The sequence below is a fragment of the Gallinula chloropus genome (genome assembly GCF_964237585.1).
Source record: "Gallinula chloropus genome assembly, chromosome: 5".
Classification (NCBI taxonomy): domain Eukaryota; kingdom Metazoa; phylum Chordata; class Aves; order Gruiformes; family Rallidae; genus Gallinula; species Gallinula chloropus.
Window position 1 is genome coordinate 62,238,088 of NC_140090.1, and position 19,249 is coordinate 62,257,336.

General features: G+C 39.1%; 1 protein-coding gene across 1 annotated transcript in view; it reads right to left on the reverse strand.

The window, feature by feature from the left end:
• FRMPD2 (FERM and PDZ domain containing 2) overlaps positions 1 to 18,770 on the reverse strand; it is a gene marked incomplete at both ends in the record, with an annotated part of 57,681 nt that extends 38,911 nt beyond the window's left edge. The window contains 12 exons of the mRNA XM_084264523.1: positions 1,691 to 1,847; positions 2,692 to 2,877; positions 5,038 to 5,190; positions 6,078 to 6,216; positions 6,314 to 6,464; positions 7,212 to 7,386; positions 7,988 to 8,059; positions 9,344 to 9,494; positions 11,623 to 11,707; positions 15,882 to 16,013; positions 17,780 to 17,906; positions 18,738 to 18,770. Coding sequence (XP_084120649.1) covers positions 1,691 to 1,847; positions 2,692 to 2,877; positions 5,038 to 5,190; positions 6,078 to 6,216; positions 6,314 to 6,464; positions 7,212 to 7,386; positions 7,988 to 8,059; positions 9,344 to 9,494; positions 11,623 to 11,707; positions 15,882 to 16,013; positions 17,780 to 17,906; positions 18,738 to 18,770 — 1,561 coding nt within the window. The remainder of the gene's footprint in view (positions 1 to 1,690; positions 1,848 to 2,691; positions 2,878 to 5,037; positions 5,191 to 6,077; positions 6,217 to 6,313; positions 6,465 to 7,211; positions 7,387 to 7,987; positions 8,060 to 9,343; positions 9,495 to 11,622; positions 11,708 to 15,881; positions 16,014 to 17,779; positions 17,907 to 18,737) is intronic.
• Positions 18,771 to 19,249: the final 479 nt, after the last annotated feature.

Genomic DNA, 19,249 nt, shown 5'->3' on the forward strand with positions numbered 1-19,249 from the left:
TTAATTCTGCTTCTCTGTGACAACTGACCTCCCATGTGTTTTCCTAATAAATATTAGCCTGAATGCAACTTTCTGTAACACTGCTCTGCAGCATTAAAGGCTCCCTCTTTCCTCAGTGACTTTGATCAGGGGCTTTGTTAAGGCATCAGAAGGCTTAACTGTCCACAGTATTAGCACAATCTGAGAGTTGCCATGGTGATTTCAAAGTAGGGGATTGCTAACAAGTTTTGAAGAGATTTATACATTTGAATAGTGCAGCAGAAGCAAGAGTTTCCCTCATGCAGAAAGCGCCTTATAATATCTTACAGCCTTGCTGTGGTGACAAAAGCGGTGTGTTGAACTACTGTCTGCCACTGCCCTCACAAAGCCTTTTTTTCTGGGACACCAAGCACAGACTGAACCTTAGAACCTGCAGCCACATGGCTTGTGCAACTATGGCTTGTTTCAGTGATTTGTGTTGCTTGCAATCAGAATAGAGTTTTCTTCATTTGCAATTTTTTTTTCTTATGGATAGAATGTAGTAATTTTTATTAAGATATATCACAACAGGCAATTGTGACACAAGAGTTTAAGAATCACTATTAGCGCTTATTTGTATGCTACAAATCATAATCCCACTAAATTATGTTTGAAGCTACAGGAGCCCAAGCAACAAAAGGTGTCCTGACCTAAAAGGTCATCCCTGTGCCTTTTTCCATGGTAACAAATTTGTACAGGTAGAATTTCCCTTTTCATTAAATCAGTTTATTGGGAAAGAAGCAATATATCAGTCATCCTGTTATATAATATGATATAATTTGTTGCCAACTCTTTTACAGTTTTACCAGCCAAATATCCCAGCAGATAAGGCAGAGCTCTCTACCCTATGACTCACACAGTCAAATGCTCAGTGCTTGTAAATGATCATGGTTCTGTTCAAGACAGTGGATGAGCTAGTGAAAACTCATATTGCTCCACTGAAGCCAAGAGTGATGACAGTTGTCAGCTTAGACTGTTATTTCTTATATACTTCAGTTTGCCCATAAAAATCCTGACCCATCTTTCCAGAGCATGCTGAGAACTCTAGGTGAGAAGTGCTATGTAACTGCCTTGGGTTAAGCAGAAACGTTGTCTTAGAAACTATGGAAAATCTAAAATCTAAGGAGTTATTACTAAGATCTTCCACAGACATGCCAAAATCTAAGATATGAGAAGCTAGCATCTACCTGGTTGAGTAGGTATTGACTGATATACCTTTGGTTTGGTGGTTTCATCCTGGGACATACAAAGATAATCTGTTAACTAAAATCCCCTCCAGCATACCTGGGAACTAATATAGTTATTTTTTACATGGATCATTTCTCACACTACGTTTGGGGTAAGTTTCTTCAGAATTCTCAGCAGATTTCCCCAAGGGAAGTTTAATCATGCTTTTTTTTTAAAAAAAATCTGAGTTTAGATACATAGTTATCATCAGAGAAGCACTCTCCAGTCCCTGTATGTGCTCCCGCCTATGCACATGCTAAATTAGACTTACACACCTCTAACATTCAGTGAAGTAGGAGACATTATTTTCTAGTCTGCAAATAAGAAACTGAAGCACAGTGAAAGTGATGTGGCAGGCTCTGATTCTCAGTTTTGAGGGATGCACCTTTTCTAAAACCAAACCTTGTCCCCAGGTCTGAATAAGGAAAGTGCATTTATACCTCACCTGATGAAGTTTGGCGAAGTTGCCTAGAATTCATCTGTGCATTGAATTTGTGTTGAGCAGAGCAGAGATCCAGTAGATATTTACATGTCTTTGCTGTATCAGTAATAAAGGTGTGTTTCTTGCCACTGAAGCTGCTTTCAATCATGAATTTTTTTCTCTAAAGGGAAAAAAAATACACAAATTGCTTCGTATATCAGTCATTACACTGAGTCACTGAAAATTCATTTGTAAGATCTTGTTGGCTTGTCCAATTGTATCTAAGTTTGGCTGCATGCATCTTGGGTGAGGTGTCTGCCGTTGGGGTCATAACTGCCCTGTGTCAAGAATGAAGAGCCTTTGGACGTTGACTGCATTGAGAGCAGGTTGAAAGAACTGCCAAAATGTGGCCCTACAGATGTTAAAATTATTAAAACAATCTAATGTGAAAATGAAAATACCTTCACGAGGCAGAAAGGCCATTTTGGGAGAGTAAACAGGCTGTGAAATGTTGACACTATCATCCCTGTATGATAGATTAATATACTTCTGATGGCAGAATACCATTAAAAAAGGGTCACAATCTTGTCACCAATAACCATGTTAACAGACATTAAGATAAGAGATCATGGTAATGAGACATGGAAAGAAGGAGACATGATCCCATGACCTGATGTAGTTAGGAAAATAAAGAGAGAAGTAAAGATGAGAAAGGAATGAATATGGAGTATACCATAAAGAGGTTTGACATAGTCCCTGTAATATTCAACACCAGCTTATTTAGCTTTATAGTAATTTGACACCAACCTTGAAAAAAAACCCTCCAGAACTAAACCTCACTAAGAGCTGGATATCCTCGTATCCACATCCAGATCCAGCCTTGATTGTAGACTGTTTTCAAAACAGACTTATATGTATAAAATGAGTCTAATTCTGGCTCTGAATACAATAAGTTTATCAAAATGACAGGCACAAGGGCACTAAAGTAGTCAGCTGAAGAAGAGATTCCCTTAGTTGTAACTCACATGAGCTGAAATTCTCTCTGTTTCACGCCACTGGAATCTTAAACTGGCAATTCTTGTGTGATTTTTGACCTCATACACAATGATGCCTTTGGCACAGATTCCCAGGATGATGTCCCCTCCTGCTCCCTTCTTCTCTTGGGACACGCGGTAGAATAGGACTCCGTATTCAGGAAGTTGCTGAGTCACCTTGTAAAGAAAAAGTACATTTACCATACATTATTCCAAAGGAGGTATGGGAAGAAAGGGTAGATAGATTGGAAAGGAAATGGTTTTGACTCTCTTTACTGAATATCCTTTCACTCTGTCAAGAAACCTTTGAAAGCCCTTAACAAATCTCCATATCTACTGCTTCACAGAATCATCACCTTACTTTGGTATGTCAGATCCATTACTTATATTCACTTACCATGTGTAAAGTTGAAGGAACACTTTCCCACTCACCTCATTTAAAGAGGTAGGAGGATTATGTAGCTTCATGAACGATAATCTATACATGGCAGTGGCATGGAGGTATTTGGCACTTGTCGGCATTTCTGAATAGAAATCCATGCAGTATTAATGCTGACTGAACATTGTTAAACCTTCTTTCTTTCAATTTTCTTTTCTGTGTCTTTGTTTCCCTGAGCAAACCCAGAGACCATGAGGTACAGAAAACATGATCATTTTTGTAAAACTGCTAATACTTTGATGCCAAGGTTACTTTGACATTGCCTGTGTGGTTCCTTTCTACAATAGTGATGACCAACTGGAAATCATAACTACAGTGACACCACAGCTCTCAGCCTGCAATGAACTCACTCGGGTACATGCTGTCATTTCTGCATGGCTGTCATCTTTTAAAATCAGACATTATACATTTCCAAGAATCTCAAGTTACAGGGTTTGCTAAATTGCACCTCCAAGTATCTCACCTAAATATATTGGTGCCTTTTGGGGGAATTTCACTGTCTCAGTGCCAGACTTCACAGGAACAAATCTTCAGTGATGCTTCTTTCTTGCACAGTGCTCGTTGATGGGCGAAAGGTTAAATAGGACTTTAAGAGACTGAGGAGCTGACTTCTGCCTCTGCCATCTAACTGCACAGGACACTCTGAGGAACTCACCCAGAGGTTTTGGGTGTTGTTGCCACAAAGTGTTAAAGTGGAACTCAAACCCTTTACAGAACTATGGAATATGAGGAGGGTTTCCTGTCCTCTTTTGTGATCTGCAGATCAATATGTGTTTATTCTATTTTTAATTTTTTTCTGAGAAACTAATGTGGAATCTCCAAATGACTTTTTAACTGTGAATAGAGATTTTCAACAACCAAAATAAAACACTTTAAGAAGATCTGTTTTTTAGAAAGTATCCAGAGCACAAATGTTCAGGTCCTGAAAACTGGGGCATCCATAATCACTGGCTGAATCTGGGTTTTAATTTTTAATCCCCTTCATATTTGGAATTTGCATGTTCTTGCCATGGGGGCTATCTTTCTCACTTTGTATGATGTGTTGGCTCCTTCTACAAACTTATTCATTGAAACAGATACCAACAAAGCTGCTTTTCTTCAATGGATTTGCCACGCATGATGGGACTGTCTTTAAGACTAAGCTTCAATTTATTTCCTCAATTCCACTGACAGTCTTAGATGAAGAACTAACATTATTAATCAGCAACTGAAATAAAATGATGCTATAAATAAAAGCATATGGTACTGCAGCAAAATGGCTACTGATATTTATCTATTACCTAATCCTTGATATTTTTCATGTGATAAAAAGCAGAGAAGTTTGGGAGAGAAGGAGAAATTAGGGGGAAAATAATTAAATCCCACATCATGGTGCCACACTAGAGCCCTAGAGAAATAGTGTGAGAAAATACTTCAGATAACTTCTTCCTCACTTCCAGGCTTCACAGATATTTTTAAACAAATAATCACTACATGTTTAGAAAGTGGTTGAACAGCTGCTGTAGTTTCAGAAGTCAAGAAAGTGCTTATTGCCATGTTTTACAATCATCTCTAATGCATTCAGTAGCTGAATTTATAATCATCTGGAACCTTAAGAAGTTGGCAACACGCTGAAAACCTGTATCAAACCTCGGGATGTTGAAAATACTCCCAAATGGGCATTAACCCTTTATAAATTATCAGGAAAGGAAACCTACCATGTAAATGTGATTTAAGTTATTTAGAGGGACAGTATCTACAGCAGAATGAAATTCTGGAGGGTTTGTTGACTATTGAAATTCTTTGACCATATCTAAAATCCACTGTATCAGGCAAAAAATAAATAATAGACAATGGTAAATAGAGAAGGGCTTTCCATCTCAAAATAAATAAATAATGGTTGGCATATGGCAAGTTACCTTTAAAAATTCTAGTTCAGCTTCATCTTCAAATAGGGAGCGATTCATACGATGCAATTTAGCAAGCTCTCGTTGTACATACACCAGGGTCATTTTCTCTATTCGGCTTGCTGGGATGTAGTCTTCAACCCGAAAATAGCTCTTTCCATGCATCTTTGGGAGAAAAAAATAATGAACCCCCCAAAAAAAACCAACCCAGAAGACAGAAGAGATTTTGTTCTTTCTTGAATTTTCTGATTTGGTGCATTTCCATTTTCAGGGTGACCCATATGCTGAAGTGACCCGGTTGCCATTTCCTAAAAAAAGATGGGGAACCGCAGGTAGTGTCCCAACAGACAAATGTGCCTCTTGCACCTGTGCTCAAAGCACATGCTACTTCTCTGTGCAGAGGTGGGGGAAGGAGCTGGGCCTACAGGCATACCTGCAGTCTTGCACTTAGAGTTGACAGCTACAGCTGCATCAATACAACCTACAGTGGGGGACCCAGTGCCAGGATAGATTCGACCAGATGGATCAGACCACTCAGAGTTCAATTGACAGAGAGAGACTAATTTCATATAACTGAAGATATGCAAAGAACATTTTTCTGTATACTTCTAGCATAACTAGTTCAGATATACCATCAGTGACCTTCCTGTCTTTGCAGCTTTTGGATTTGAGCCTATATGTAAAATAGCTGTGGGTTCTGGAGAACTTATTTATTTTCTCTTCCATGTTTTCTAATCTCTTAAGCCCCTCTGTGCATCCAAATTGTGCCTATGTTGAAAATTTTCTACAGACTTTCTGGAATTTCTAGGTTATATTATCAATTATGAAGTACCAAGAGCCTTAATCATTCTGCTGTATTTCCTGCCAAATACATTTGGCTCATTGATGTTCCTTAAACAGGGAAATTTTGTAAATTTTAAAATCTGAAACATGCTTACTGAAGGACATAGCTGAAATTATGTGCTATTAACATTTCTTCTTTAAACTGTATGTGATAAAAGCTGCAAAAGCTGTTAAAAGAGACCTCTGAAAAATACTGTATTTATCCACACCTCAGAAGCATAATTGCCAAGCTCTGCCTGTAAAGCCAAAGCGCCGAGTTTCAGGGCAGTCTCATCATTGCAATATAATCGTTCCTCCAAAATATCTTTACGAAGCTGCAGGTAAAACTGATGCCTTGTCAAGCCATGCCTGGAACACAAAAGGGTTTAGGGAACACAGGAGGAGCCTTGAACAATCACTCTAAATGCTATTGTTTTTCCTGCAGTCAGCAGAACCATGCACTTACTGGATAACATTAAAGTGGTTGACAAAGAATTTTATCCTTAGAAAAAGTGTAAAATTAATGATGGAGGTTTTTTTCTTGGGTTGGTCATTCCAGCCATCTGGGGCCACTTTGTAGAGTTTGGTCTCCTCATCCAAAAAGAAGAATTCTTTACCTGAAATAAGAATTTTGAGATCTGTAGTAAGTCTGGAGATAAATCAGTAGCTCAAAGCTCTTCTGTCTTCATTCAATGTATCACCAGCAATAAAAAATAAAGTGGATCATGGATGTCAGTTGAGATTTACTGCTATGTGTCATAGCTTAATTTATCGCTGCTTTGATGAAGAACTTGGCATAACAATATGTAGTTTAGGGTTACAGTTGCTAGATGCTGGATTGGTGTGGTATCTATGGGATCACTGAAGAGTTGATGTGCCTTGTGTTTTGCTCACCATTCAGGTTCTGCATTCCATTGTAATCCTCATGCCCTACACACAAGGTATGCTTCTTTCTAGTGCCTCAGCCATGCTTGCCATCAGAAATGGGCTAGGGAGATATAGAAGTAGATAAGCCTATACTTATATCTAGGGACAAAGTCAGTTGGCCTTCCTCGACACAGTGCTTTCTGGAATTTCTGCTGGAGCTCCATGGCTCAGTATTATTCCAGTGCAATGCTGGGACACAGCCATTTCTGCATGGGAATATCGGTCAGCAGCAGGATGGCTGTGCTGATGCACAGTCCTAGGTAGACATACTTTGCATTAATATAGTACACTTTAAACCAATGTGCCTTACATTTTCTTCAGCCTTGGATCCGTTTTTGCCTGAGGCACTTAAAGGATCTTGCTGGAATTCATTAATAAAGTAACTACAGAGGGACTGAGGGAGAGAACTGTTACTGTAGTTAGCTGTGTCTCATTACCTTTCAAGTAAGCCAAGCCAAAGTAGAAATGTTCCACCAAGTTTGCATATGCCACCACAGTGTTGAAAACATCTCTTGCCTTGGACTTGATGTCACATTGCACCTCAAGGCACTGCCCATTGAGTAAAATCACATTGAGATCCCTTTGGGACAAGTAGGATTTCCCTTTTTTAGTCTAAGAAAATGTAACAAAGAATGAAAAATGAGTGACAAGTACAAACTGCAAGTTCCACAGCATTGTATTACTCAGGCCCCCCTAGTCTTCTGTCTATACATATCCTGATGGAGCTGGCCACAACACTATGCTATTCCCTGCCTCCATTCTCATAAAATAATATCCTAAACAATTTAATTAAAAAAGCCCAACCAGGGAATCCCAATAGAACACTTGAGCATACTCAGACTCTACAATCACACGGGTTATTCTAGATTTGAGAGTAATTCCAAATTTTATTTATTCTCATTTTTAGTGCTGTATGCTATCAGACTTTTACCTTAATGAAAGATAGAGGATGTGTCTGTAAACTGGAGGAGTCCAATACATTTCACATCCTTTGTCTAAAAAGTCTTGTGCTAAAGTGAGCATCCTTAGCTGAGAGGAAAAATTAATCTATTTCCACACCAGCAGAAAATAACTATATAGCACTGAGAATTAAATTACCTCTTTCCTAGTCTCATTACGTCTACAGGAACTTAATCTGGTTTGGGGAAAGACATGGCAAGATTACTGGGTTGGGTCACTTGATTACTTCTAAATTCTTAATGTTCATACTTACCACAATTGATCCAGGCAGCTGTAAGGTCACTGGTGGTTCACTAGACAAAATAATAAATTCTGGACCTGAAAACTAAGGAGGCAATGTAGAATTTTAATCAATATCTCCTTAATTGATTGAAGATCCCAAACACCAGAACCAAAGAAACAGATTTCTGTTGATCTGTATGCTGCATCTAATTGATGTGAGTGTTTATTAAGTTGCAAATGCTGACTAAAGATTTCTTTCTGTTTGAGGTCTTTCTGGTGTGGACTCTCTGGGGTATAATTAGGGGTAAGCTTTAAGCCAAAGCCTTTTCTTCCATAGAGGCTCTTAACTGAGATCCATTTCCTTTGCAAGGCACCTATTTTCCTGACACTTACAGAAATAACTAAATGTCTGCAAGCTGTAAGATGTGGATCCTTCCAACCATTCTGTGTGACTTAGTACCCGTTTAGATCTTTTTTGAGGAAAATTCGTGGTTTGTTTCATAATACAAGTATTGGCTTGCTGACAGACAATGCAATATTGTATCACATATAAAGAGGGACTAGAACTTTGTTGGAATGGTTGCTAGACTCTCTGAGAAACTCAATTATTACCCCAGCAAGAATCACGCTAACAGATTTAAAACTAAATTTATATATAAAAATATAATTTTCCAAAGTATCTCACTGACACTGAAAATCGAAGTTCTGTTACTGGTCAGTTGTAAGCTTGTGAACAGTGAACAGGTGAAAGGACTCACAGCCTGAAAACTGTCCCTTTTAATTCCACAACAGAAAGCTCCATGGGTGGCAGCAGCATGGAGTTTTCTGTGATTCAGTTATTTCTGATTTTTCTGATCTAAGAGCCAAAGAAATATTTTCTATTTAAGAGAGTCCTACAACAAATCAGCAACTAGGAAAAGACCTGTATGTGAACTACAATTTTGGCATGCTCGCTGCTAGCATATGCACTCTGTCCAGCCATAGAATGTTAAAAAAAAAAAAAAAGAGTACTTTGAGCACCATTGACCCACAAGTAAGTGTTTAGCTTCAGTATTGTTAAATGCTTTTGCTGTTCTGAAACTCCTGCCAAAGTAGTTGATGAAAACAGTTCATACATTTGATGCTTGTAGAAATGACAGAGGTAGGTCAGAGTGTTTAACTGAAAGTTTTTACTTAGACTTTATGGACACGAGCTTTCACTACCTTCAGTTCTGAGTTATCACGACTGGATCAGGCCTAATTTGGAGTTTGTCAGTTTAGAATACTCATCCAATGGGATGTCTCAATAACTAAGATGCACATCCCTGGTGAATGACAACTGGATGAGAGGTTACTCTTTAGTAATATTTATGTTTCTAAATCAGCTTGTAAGTTTTTCGTTAGTCACCTTTTCCTTCCTGTGAAACAAACATTTCTGTGATGCAGCAGCCACCGTGTAGTCCTTTGTAGACACAGAGAATGTGGAACCTAAACTTAGCAGGTTCTGTCTGCTGTTCTTCTGAGTTCCACCAGGGATTTCTTCTACTGCACTGACTGACCTTTAAAGGAAATGTCATCATAAGCAATATATCGTGCAACTGAAACAACACAGACTTAAGGACAAAGAGTTTAAGGTATATTGATTGGCAGAATATTATGAAATCCATGACAATGTCACTTTTAAGTTGTTAAAAATTTTTTTACAGAAAAAGAATTTAATGTTATTACTAGTACACTGTATAAATAAGTCTAAACTATGCTTTAATTCAGTAAGGGTTTGTTTGGGTTTTTTTTTTTTCCTTTCCCATTTGTTGAACCAGATCTAGCGGGGTTAATTATGGTGAAGCCAACAGGCAGGGAATTTATCCCTGTCACGTTCTGGAAATTCTGTAGCATTGAGGTTAATTCCACATTTCTTATTTTCTGAAGCAAAAAAGCTTGAAAAACCATAATATTTGTTGTTACATTATTCAGAATTTTCCAGGAACAGGAACTAAATTATTTTAATATTAATTCATTAGAATACATTAATTTCTTGGGGAACTGAGGGAATTTTCAATGTAGATAAGAGAAAGATGTGTGAATTATCAGTTCAGGAAGCTGTCTTTTTACTATATTTTCAAACCAGAAAGTAATGTTTTCCACATAAGCAGGCACATCTGTGCTTAGAATAAACTTAAAATATACAGTCTTATCAGTGAGAAAAGAATTATTATGAGGTATAGAATAAAAAGTTTTGTTAAGATGGATTTTTTGTTAATTACATTTTTAACAAATGCCAAATTCACATCGAAGCTTTTCTGCTATCCCAAAGTTCTATCCTTTCCTTTTGCATTTTGTGGAGTTGCTTCAGGGAACTATTCAGGGGATATAAAAATATTTTTAACAAAGTTAAAAAGGTGTGTGATGCATATATAGATGTTTGTATGCACACATGTAGTTAGATGGGTAGACAGACTTGTTTCTTCAGAAAAAGCTGCTGCTATCCTGTAACCTGCTTGTAGTTCTTTCTTATTGCAGGATTAAAGGTTTACTGGAGTAGCTCAAATCACTCAGATTATCGTGGAAGTTCAAACTGTTTACTTAGGATATATTTAATTGGGAGTTGATGTAAATGGAGCATATCCTGTGGGCCTGAATTACTCATGTCACGGTTAAAAGAAGAAACTCCTGTTTAACTGGGTCAAGAACTCAGTTTAAATGGGATGTCTGTAGGGATTACATGGTGCTTAACTATGGGATTCTGGTCTTTGTGGTGCCTAGTGGCTAGTGCTACTTGGATCTCTTCTTTGGAAACAGCCATGATTACGGCTGCATAATGCTAACACCCAGTTTAGAAAACTATTGTTTGGCAGCAGTGGTGTTTCCCTCCCCTTTGAAAATGAGTTAGTATCAATTGTACAATTCTCAGTTTTCCTTGTCTATGTCTACAGGGCTGCTGTTCATATCCTGGCTGAAATGAGGCTAATCCTCATGAGAGAGCAGAGGTCTTTACTGCTTGTGTCCCTGGGTTACCTATAACTCTTCAGTATAGTGGTGGTGCAGGGCTGGGTATAGTTGACACAAGAGAGACACATGTTGTCTCTCTTGAGATGGAAATACAAATAATCCACTGAAAGTGATGGATCATACACGTGATCTGTCATAAACACTCCAGAGCACATCAGGTCTTTGCTAATGTGACAGCAAGGCAAGACCTGATCCAAAATCTGAATGTAGACAAATAAGGAGTCTGCAGAATGCCTTATCATTGAAAGCAATGGCTGTTCATATCTTCTCAACAGGTTTTCTCTTCAACATTCTCTGTGGAGCCACTTCACAGTTGTTTCAGTCACAGCAAGCTATTGCTGCTTCCCTGTCTGATTCTGACGGAGATAACAGCTGTTCTGGGAGGCCAGTGACATCTGGCAGGACACAGTGGTCAAGAGTAAAGGTGGAAAACTTTGATGTGCTTGTTTTGTATGGATTGCTTGGGGCCCAAGCTCCATTTCCCTAGACTGTTTCACTTGGAGTCAAACTGAGTCTAGATGCACTTCAAGTTTACATGAACAGTATCTATTAGCAAAGTAGGCTCAGATGGTGATCCAGGTAATTTCTGATAATGTTGTTGTCACACTAGCTGTCAACTTCAATTGGTAATACAATAGCTTCCATCTTTTAGGAATCTGAGTTTTAATTAAAAATTACCTGTTTATGAAGAGTTTGTAGCTACTTTGTGTCCTTGACCCACTAAGGGTGGGGTCCCATGACCTGTGTGTCTGTGGAACTCTCCCTGAAATGAATAAAGGAAATTTCACAACTGAAACAATTGTAGCAGCACTTAGCATCAGATCTTCAGACAATTACAGCAAGAAGTAAATTTAGATTGGCTACTTCCTCTCCTGTATCCTTGCTTGGGCATGATAAATGGCTATTTGATAAGGCTAAGTGAATACTACACCAGCAGTATTCCCAGTTCTCTAGTTAAAGTTACTTCCTCTTCATAACCCTTAATGTGAATGTAATTTGGAAAATAACTGTGTAAGTACAATGGCTGTTATTTCCATATGTATGGAGTAATTTGTGAAACAGCTTTTGCTCTTCAGAAATTACCCCTACTATTCTTTGTTCTTGTATTTCCAGGCATAAAATTAGGTGGAAAAATCCACAGAACTTCTCTAGCTTAATCAGAGTAGGAAATAAAAATCACTGATATAAAAACTGTAAATATTCCACTAATTATTTGCTACATTAAATATATTGGAAATGTTTTTACTTCATAAAAATCTGGAGGGAATATAAGATGGTTTGTGAGTCATTAGCAAATAAGATTTGTATAATTTTTCACCTTCAGTCATCTCTGCTGCTACAGAGGATAGGCATTGCTTTGTCCAAATAAATAAAGTTTGAAATTTATAGGTAGAACCAGAAAGGGTTATGCAAGTGGCAGTTCCATGAACAATTCTTGTTCAGAGATGTTTTAAATCCTTTAGGAAAGGGTGGGAAGGATAAATTTTTCTTCACATGAATCATTTAATTGATCTTATTTGAAGAATTGTGTATCAAACTATTAAATAGCAGAAGTAACAGGCAGCCCACAAAGAAGTTGATCCTGTGGATTCACCAAGGGGACATTGTGCTCGACCAATCTCATAGCCTTCTATGATCTCATCACCGGCTGGGTAGATGGAAAGAGAGCAGTGCATGTCATCTACCTTGACTTCAGCAAGGCTTTTGATACTGTCTCCCATGACATCCTGATAGCAAAGCCGAGACAGCATGGGATAGATGAGTGGACAGTGAGGTGGGTTGAGAACTGTCTGTTGGACCGGGCTCAGAGGGCCATGATCAGTGGAGCAGAATCTGACTGGAGACCTGTGACTAGCAGTGTTCCCCAGGGCTCGGTGTTGGGTCTAGTCCTGTTTAATATCTTCATTGACGACCATGATGAGGGAATAGCATCCACCCTCAGCAAGTACGCTGATGATACAAAGCTGGGAGGAGTGGCTGACACGCAGGAACACTGCGCTGCCATTCAGAGAGACCTGGACAGGCTGGAGAGCTGGGCAGGGAGAAACCAGATGAGATTCAAAAAAAGCAAGTGTAGAGTCTTGCACCTGGGAAGGAATAACCACTTGTATCAGTACAGGCTGGGGGATGACCTGCTGGAGAAGAGCTCTGTGGAGAAGGACCTGGAGGTCCTGGTTGATGACAGGTTGGCCATGAGCCAGCAGTGTGCCCTGGGGGCTAAGAGAGCCAGTGGTATCCTGGGGTGCATCAGGAGGAGTGTGGCCAGCAGGTCAAAGGAGGTGATCCTCCCTCTCTACTCTGCTCTGGTCAGGCCCCACCTGGAGTATTGTGTCCAGTTCTGGGCTCCCTCATATAAAAAAGACAGGGATCTCCTGAAGGGAGTCCAGAGGAGGGCTACAAAGATGATTAAGGGGCTGGAGCATCTCCCCTATGAGGAAAGGCTGAGTGAGCTGGGATTGTTCAGCCTAGAGAAAAGAAGACTAAGGGGGGACCTAATTAATGTTTATAAATATCTTAAGCATGGGATGCAGGGGGAAATGGCCAGCCCCTTTTCAGTGGTCTGTGGATACAGGACAAGGGGCAATGGCTGCAAGTTGGAGCACAGGAAGTTCCGCACCAACATGCGGAAGAACTTTTTCACAGTGAGGGTGACAGAGCCCTGGGACAGGCTGCCCAGGGAGGTGGTGGAGTCTCCTTCTCTGGAGATATTCAAGACCCGTCTGGACGCCGACCTGTGCAATATGAGCTATGGAGCTGCTTTGGCAGGGGGGTTGGACCTGATGATCTCTTGAGGTCCCTTCCAGCCCCTAGGATTCTATGATTCTATGATTAATTAATTATATGTAAAATGATCTTCTAAAGTATAGTCTGGGTAGATATTCATCTCCCTTGATAATTCTGCTCTACTAGATAGTAATATTTCTTTCCAGAAAATAATGCGTTTTTCTAATACATCATCTCATGAAAGAATGTCTGCAGCAAAGAAGCTTTGACATTTTGTGATTTCTCCTGTAATTTTAGTTTTTCTTATAAAATCCTGAGTATGAACAGTTAGAAATTTTTCAGTAGAGATGGTAGCACAAAAAAAAATTCACTAGATTGAATTTTTGTCCAGTTTTTGAGCAATTTAAAAAAAAAAAGTCTTACAAAGACTCCTGAGTTTACCTTCACTATGTGCCAGTAGGTATGTGACTGAGACGTATGCGGGACAGGGAGCGGCTGCAGTCTCAGGTTTTTATTGCTGCTGATATTGACTGCAATTCTGGAGCTTCAGGAAAACAGCTTTCAGGAGGAGAGTATCAAGAACAGTTGGGACTAAGGACTTGGGACCGAGAGACTGTTACATGGGTTTTTTCTTCCCAAGATGTATTCTCTTTCTTGCAATTAATTATCTCATGGCAGATGTGTGATAATGCAGTGGGTACTCCGGTTTTTGCCATCTATCCTAGGGAAATTAGTCCCTTGAGATCATGCTTTATGCCTTTTATTTTTGCCTAGTAAGTTTTAAGCATTTAAGATGTGGAGGAGTGTGGGCAATATGTTTCTACAAATTTCATAACAATCAGCACCTGGATATTATAAACCCAAATTAATGTTCCCCACTGAGAAAAAAACAAGGACTATTCCATGATTTTCTGTTATTTATGGCATCAATGAACTAACCAGTCAGTGGGCATACCTTGTTCTATTGTAGCTGATGTAGTGAATACTGGAGTTACTCTCTTAGGGAAGAAATGTCTAGGACAAAAAACCCACACATGCTTACAGAACGCATTTGCATCTATGCCACTGGGGGACCTAGTACTCCATTTCTCATGAAGGCTCATAGAGGAAGGAAGTCAAGTCTGAAGCACAGAGGTAAACATCCACCTCTGGGTCTGGAACTCAGAAGTGGCCCAGGATGGAAAAAAGGGTTGAAAGCAGATGGGAAGTTGGGGAACTATGGATTGGGGAATAGAAATGAGCAGGAGTCTGAAAATAGGGACCGGGCATGTTAAGGGGCTTTTTTAGAAGATGATGATGACATTTGACAACAGAAACTTTTTGCATGCACTTGGGCACTGTGAATGTCCTGTCTAGTGTCCCTAGTTCAGATTCCAACTTAAATGTGAAGATACACATGCACAGCACTACTTTCTTTCCTGCTGAATTCCCTTCTTTGCCTCGTAGTATCCCCCTACACTGATTTAAATGGCTTGGGAAGGACTCTGACTGGTGTCTAACAGTGTCTTCAATGAATAGATCGTCTCCCAGTTTCTTTCGTGCTGTTCTTGCCATAAAATTATTGAAAGTGGAGCTAAAATTCCAACTCCTATATCTCCAGGTAAAGTAAATCAGAAGAGCAGCATTGCAACCTGGCATTTAGCACAATGGAAACAACAGGCTGAGCAGAAAATACACAATGGCTTTGGGACAAAAATTAAAAGGTTTGTTGGTTGGTTGCTTTTTTCCTCTAGATTTCAGAATTAGTACCTTTGTTTTTGAGCGGGCTTGAAGAAACATTAATCCCCACCATTCAAGTCTTAGTGATTATTCATAGTCTCATCTGATTTCAGTGCTGCCATCTTGACATTGCCCCTCATATGCATTTGCAGGGTAGCTCTGCAATTTCTCATGTGCTTCAAGACCCCAGAAGCCAGAAACATGCCATCAGCCTGTGATCTGCTGAACAGCTTCACCTGGCAAAGGGGCCATAAAGCAATAAAGAGGGGATGGTAATCAGGGAATATATAACTTTACAGTAGGACACAAGTAAAAAGGAATCCAGTGAAAAAGGATCTTTCTTCTCTGCACCTTAGCACAAATATACCTTCCCAGTCATGTAACAAAAAATGCAAATTAGTACCTATCACCAGACCACACAGGGGTCTCACATTTCAGAGGGAAAAAAAGTTGAGTACATAATTCATAAACATAATCTTTCAGGAAAATCTTACCTCTCCTGTGTCCTCGATTAGACAGTATCAAAGATGTACTTTCAGAAATACTATTAGAGTCACTATAGTCCACAGAGAGTTGTCTGTAATCTTCTGTTGACCGACTATAATTCATTAATCTGGACCCTTTGTCTGGAAAGAGAAAGGCAATATAGTGAATCATATATTTTAATTATAAATCATTGTATAGTCATGATACTGTAAATAATATTTGGCTTGACTAATTTTTATATATTCCACGTCTGTATGTCTTCTAACCCTGACTTCAATAAGGACCAAGGAAAGCTTGGTAACTTTACTCTATTACTTCCATAATCTTATTCTGACCCAAAATAATTCTCATAGTTCTCCTCAACCATTTCAAATCTTAAAAACCTAATATAGTAATTCTATTCTACATGTTTAACTGAAAGGTTGCAAACTGCAGATAACCTGCAGAGATCTTCCTTATATTCTGAGGCCCAAAACCTTCAGCTGTAAAGTGATCTTCCTGTGTTCAGGATGGACAGTGCCCAGACAAAACATACTACTGGAGTCAGCTGCAGGAATTCCACTAAGGGGTCATCCTGAGTTATTAGGAAGTACATACTTCTGCTGCACCCCAACCTTACTTTGGTTGCATTGTCTCTTGTTCTGTTCCAGAACCTCTAAGGATGATAATTTTTAATTAAAAAGCAGAAAGAAAGAAATTTAATTCTGCCTTCAAAAACATGGCTCACACATTTTCGATGCAAGATTCATTGAAATCCTTCAGTAGGTGTAAGCTGCATGACCTGAATTAATTGATAACACAGATATCACCCCAAATACATAATCAGTAGAATCAGTGGAAAGGAAATGGCAGGAATTTGTGACTAATAGGGGGTTGAAGATGGAATAATCCTTTTTGGCAGCAGCAGAGTTTTCACCAGCTTAAGCAAGTCTGAATCTATAAGCTCAGTTTCTGAATGAGTGAGCCAATATAATTTGAGGGGTTGTTTGAATGTTTTCAGAAGAATCTCCTTTTCCTATGACTAATAGAAACGTTCCACAGGTATTTAAGCAGGTGTTAAGTTCTAGCTGAAGTTAATAGAACATATATCTGATCTTCTGCATAGGGATTGGATTGTTCATATGCCTAATATTGAATATGCTGGAAAAAAGCCTGCACAGCTTGGACCAATCTTTTCCTTGCCCCAAAATCAGACTTCTGATGAAGTGAACAGTACAATATAGAGACTAGAAAAAACAGCTATCTGAACCAGAGTCCGCATTTAAATACAGTTTAGAGAATTACTCTGAGGGATAATAAAATCTTGGTCTTAGTCAAGTGAAATGTGAAATTAGTATATTCTGGTTTATTTATAGAGTGAGCAGGATTTGGCCTTGTGTCTTGAAATCACTCCAGCCATCAATATGTAAATTTATAAAACATTTTTTTAATAGAAAACCAGAAATAAAACCAAAAAAAAGGCAAATTTTGCTTGAATAACCAAATAGGAAGGATGAATATATATTCCTTAATGGCAATAGGATAACTTCATGGAAACCCACTCTTTGCCTTCAGAAATACACTGGAGTATACAAAGTATAAAAGCAGTTTTTAAAGTACTTTTTTTTTCACTCACAAGTTTTATGCAAAGTGCTTTAAGAGTCAAACCTGTGCAAGCTGATTTGTTATCATTTCTTTGCAGCCCTCAGACTACTGGTCTTTGAGGAAATAAGGAATTGAAACCTTGCTGACTTGCCTCAGAATCTTTCCATTATGAAGTCATTTATATGTAAAGCAATAAATATCCCATCCAAGACTACGTGTAATCACTACAGCATGAAATTAAACAATTCACCTAGCTTGAGAAAGACTCAGAAAAGGCTGGCTCTAAATTTATTAGACAGTTCAGATTGTAAGTCTTTTTTACCTTGGTGAAAATTCATCTGGGAGGACAGTGGTGAGGTGTCCGGTATTTTCTCATGCAGTCTTTTCCTTATCACATGACTTCTGTTAAGCTGAGAGGCTGTGTTGTCTTCAGTGACTAGTCGCTCTACCTAGAAGACAGTAGTACTGCAAGTCGATATCGTATGATATATGTGGACTTCAGACTCTCATGCTGAAGTGACCCTTGCCCTCTGCTTGTCAGAGGCTGCTGATTTGCTTGGTATGAGCAACTTCATCTTAACACAAAACAGGATTGAGTTTTGATGGCTTCATGCGCTCACACTAGCTGTGGTTAAGAGGGGATACCGTCTGTTACAGTGGGAAATAGAGTAAAAGGGAGAGGAAGGGAAAAGGACATCTCAGAATGTTAATGAATTGAGAATAGAAGAAAGTATTTCCGGTGTTATTCCAGTTTCATTAAGCTTGTAAACAAAAATGTTTGCTGATATTTTGACTCTTGTAAAAGACTCAGGTGCTTACTTGTTAAAGATTTCATGTGGTCAGGCTTGATTGCACAGCAAATGTTGAGTTTCACTCAAGGATGATGAATGAAATTCTCAATGTGATTTCTTTGAATTTCACAAAGTCTGAAACCATAGTGGCTATAGGGAAAACTTGTGTGAAGTCCTCTTTTGGCAAATACAAAATCGCTGTAGAGTTATAATTGCTTCAGTATTAACCAAAGAAATGAAGATACTCTAAGTGCCAAAGCTAGATTTATATCATTTCCAAGGAGTGTAAGAGTGATGTGAGAGATGGCTTCATTGCCTCATTTGCTTGTACACATGCCCACTCAATTTCCTGCTTAGAAGTCTAGAACCAAACCTCATTTCCTTAATTCGTACAAGCATTAATTTCAGGCAATTTCTCACCTGAATCCCATGTGCTGCTCACCTCTCTTGCCAAAGAAAAGATCATTAGAGTATGAGAATAATGCCTACCTCACTGACACTTCCCACAGTGAGCTGGACCATTTTCTTTATGTAGGCATTTGCTGGCGGGGAAGCAGATTCCCTCAGATGTGCCTCACAGGCTTCCAGGATTGATTCAGGAGAAAGTCTTTTATGTGGCAGATCTTCACATAGGGTCAGCAAGAGTGTATGTAGTTGGTCACTCAGCTGGAGGGACTGAGTCAAAATAGAGGTACTGTTAAATGACACCTCACAGTGGTCTGAAATCCTGTGTAAACTGGTATCAGGAATTTCTGTAAGCTTTTCACCCTGGGTGAGAAATAGACACTGAATTCCTTTAGACTGTGGGAAAATTTCAGACGGGCAGCATAACTGCACTAAATGGAACCTCTACTGGGATCCAAGAGAGCCTTGGTGGGAAGTGGCTTCTACAAAGAGGGTTGTCAGTCTGTATAGGGGCTCCTTGGTAACAGATAGAAGACAGGTCACTCTGCTCCCACAGCTTTGCTAATTATATTGTGAATCTTAAAGAATCATGCATG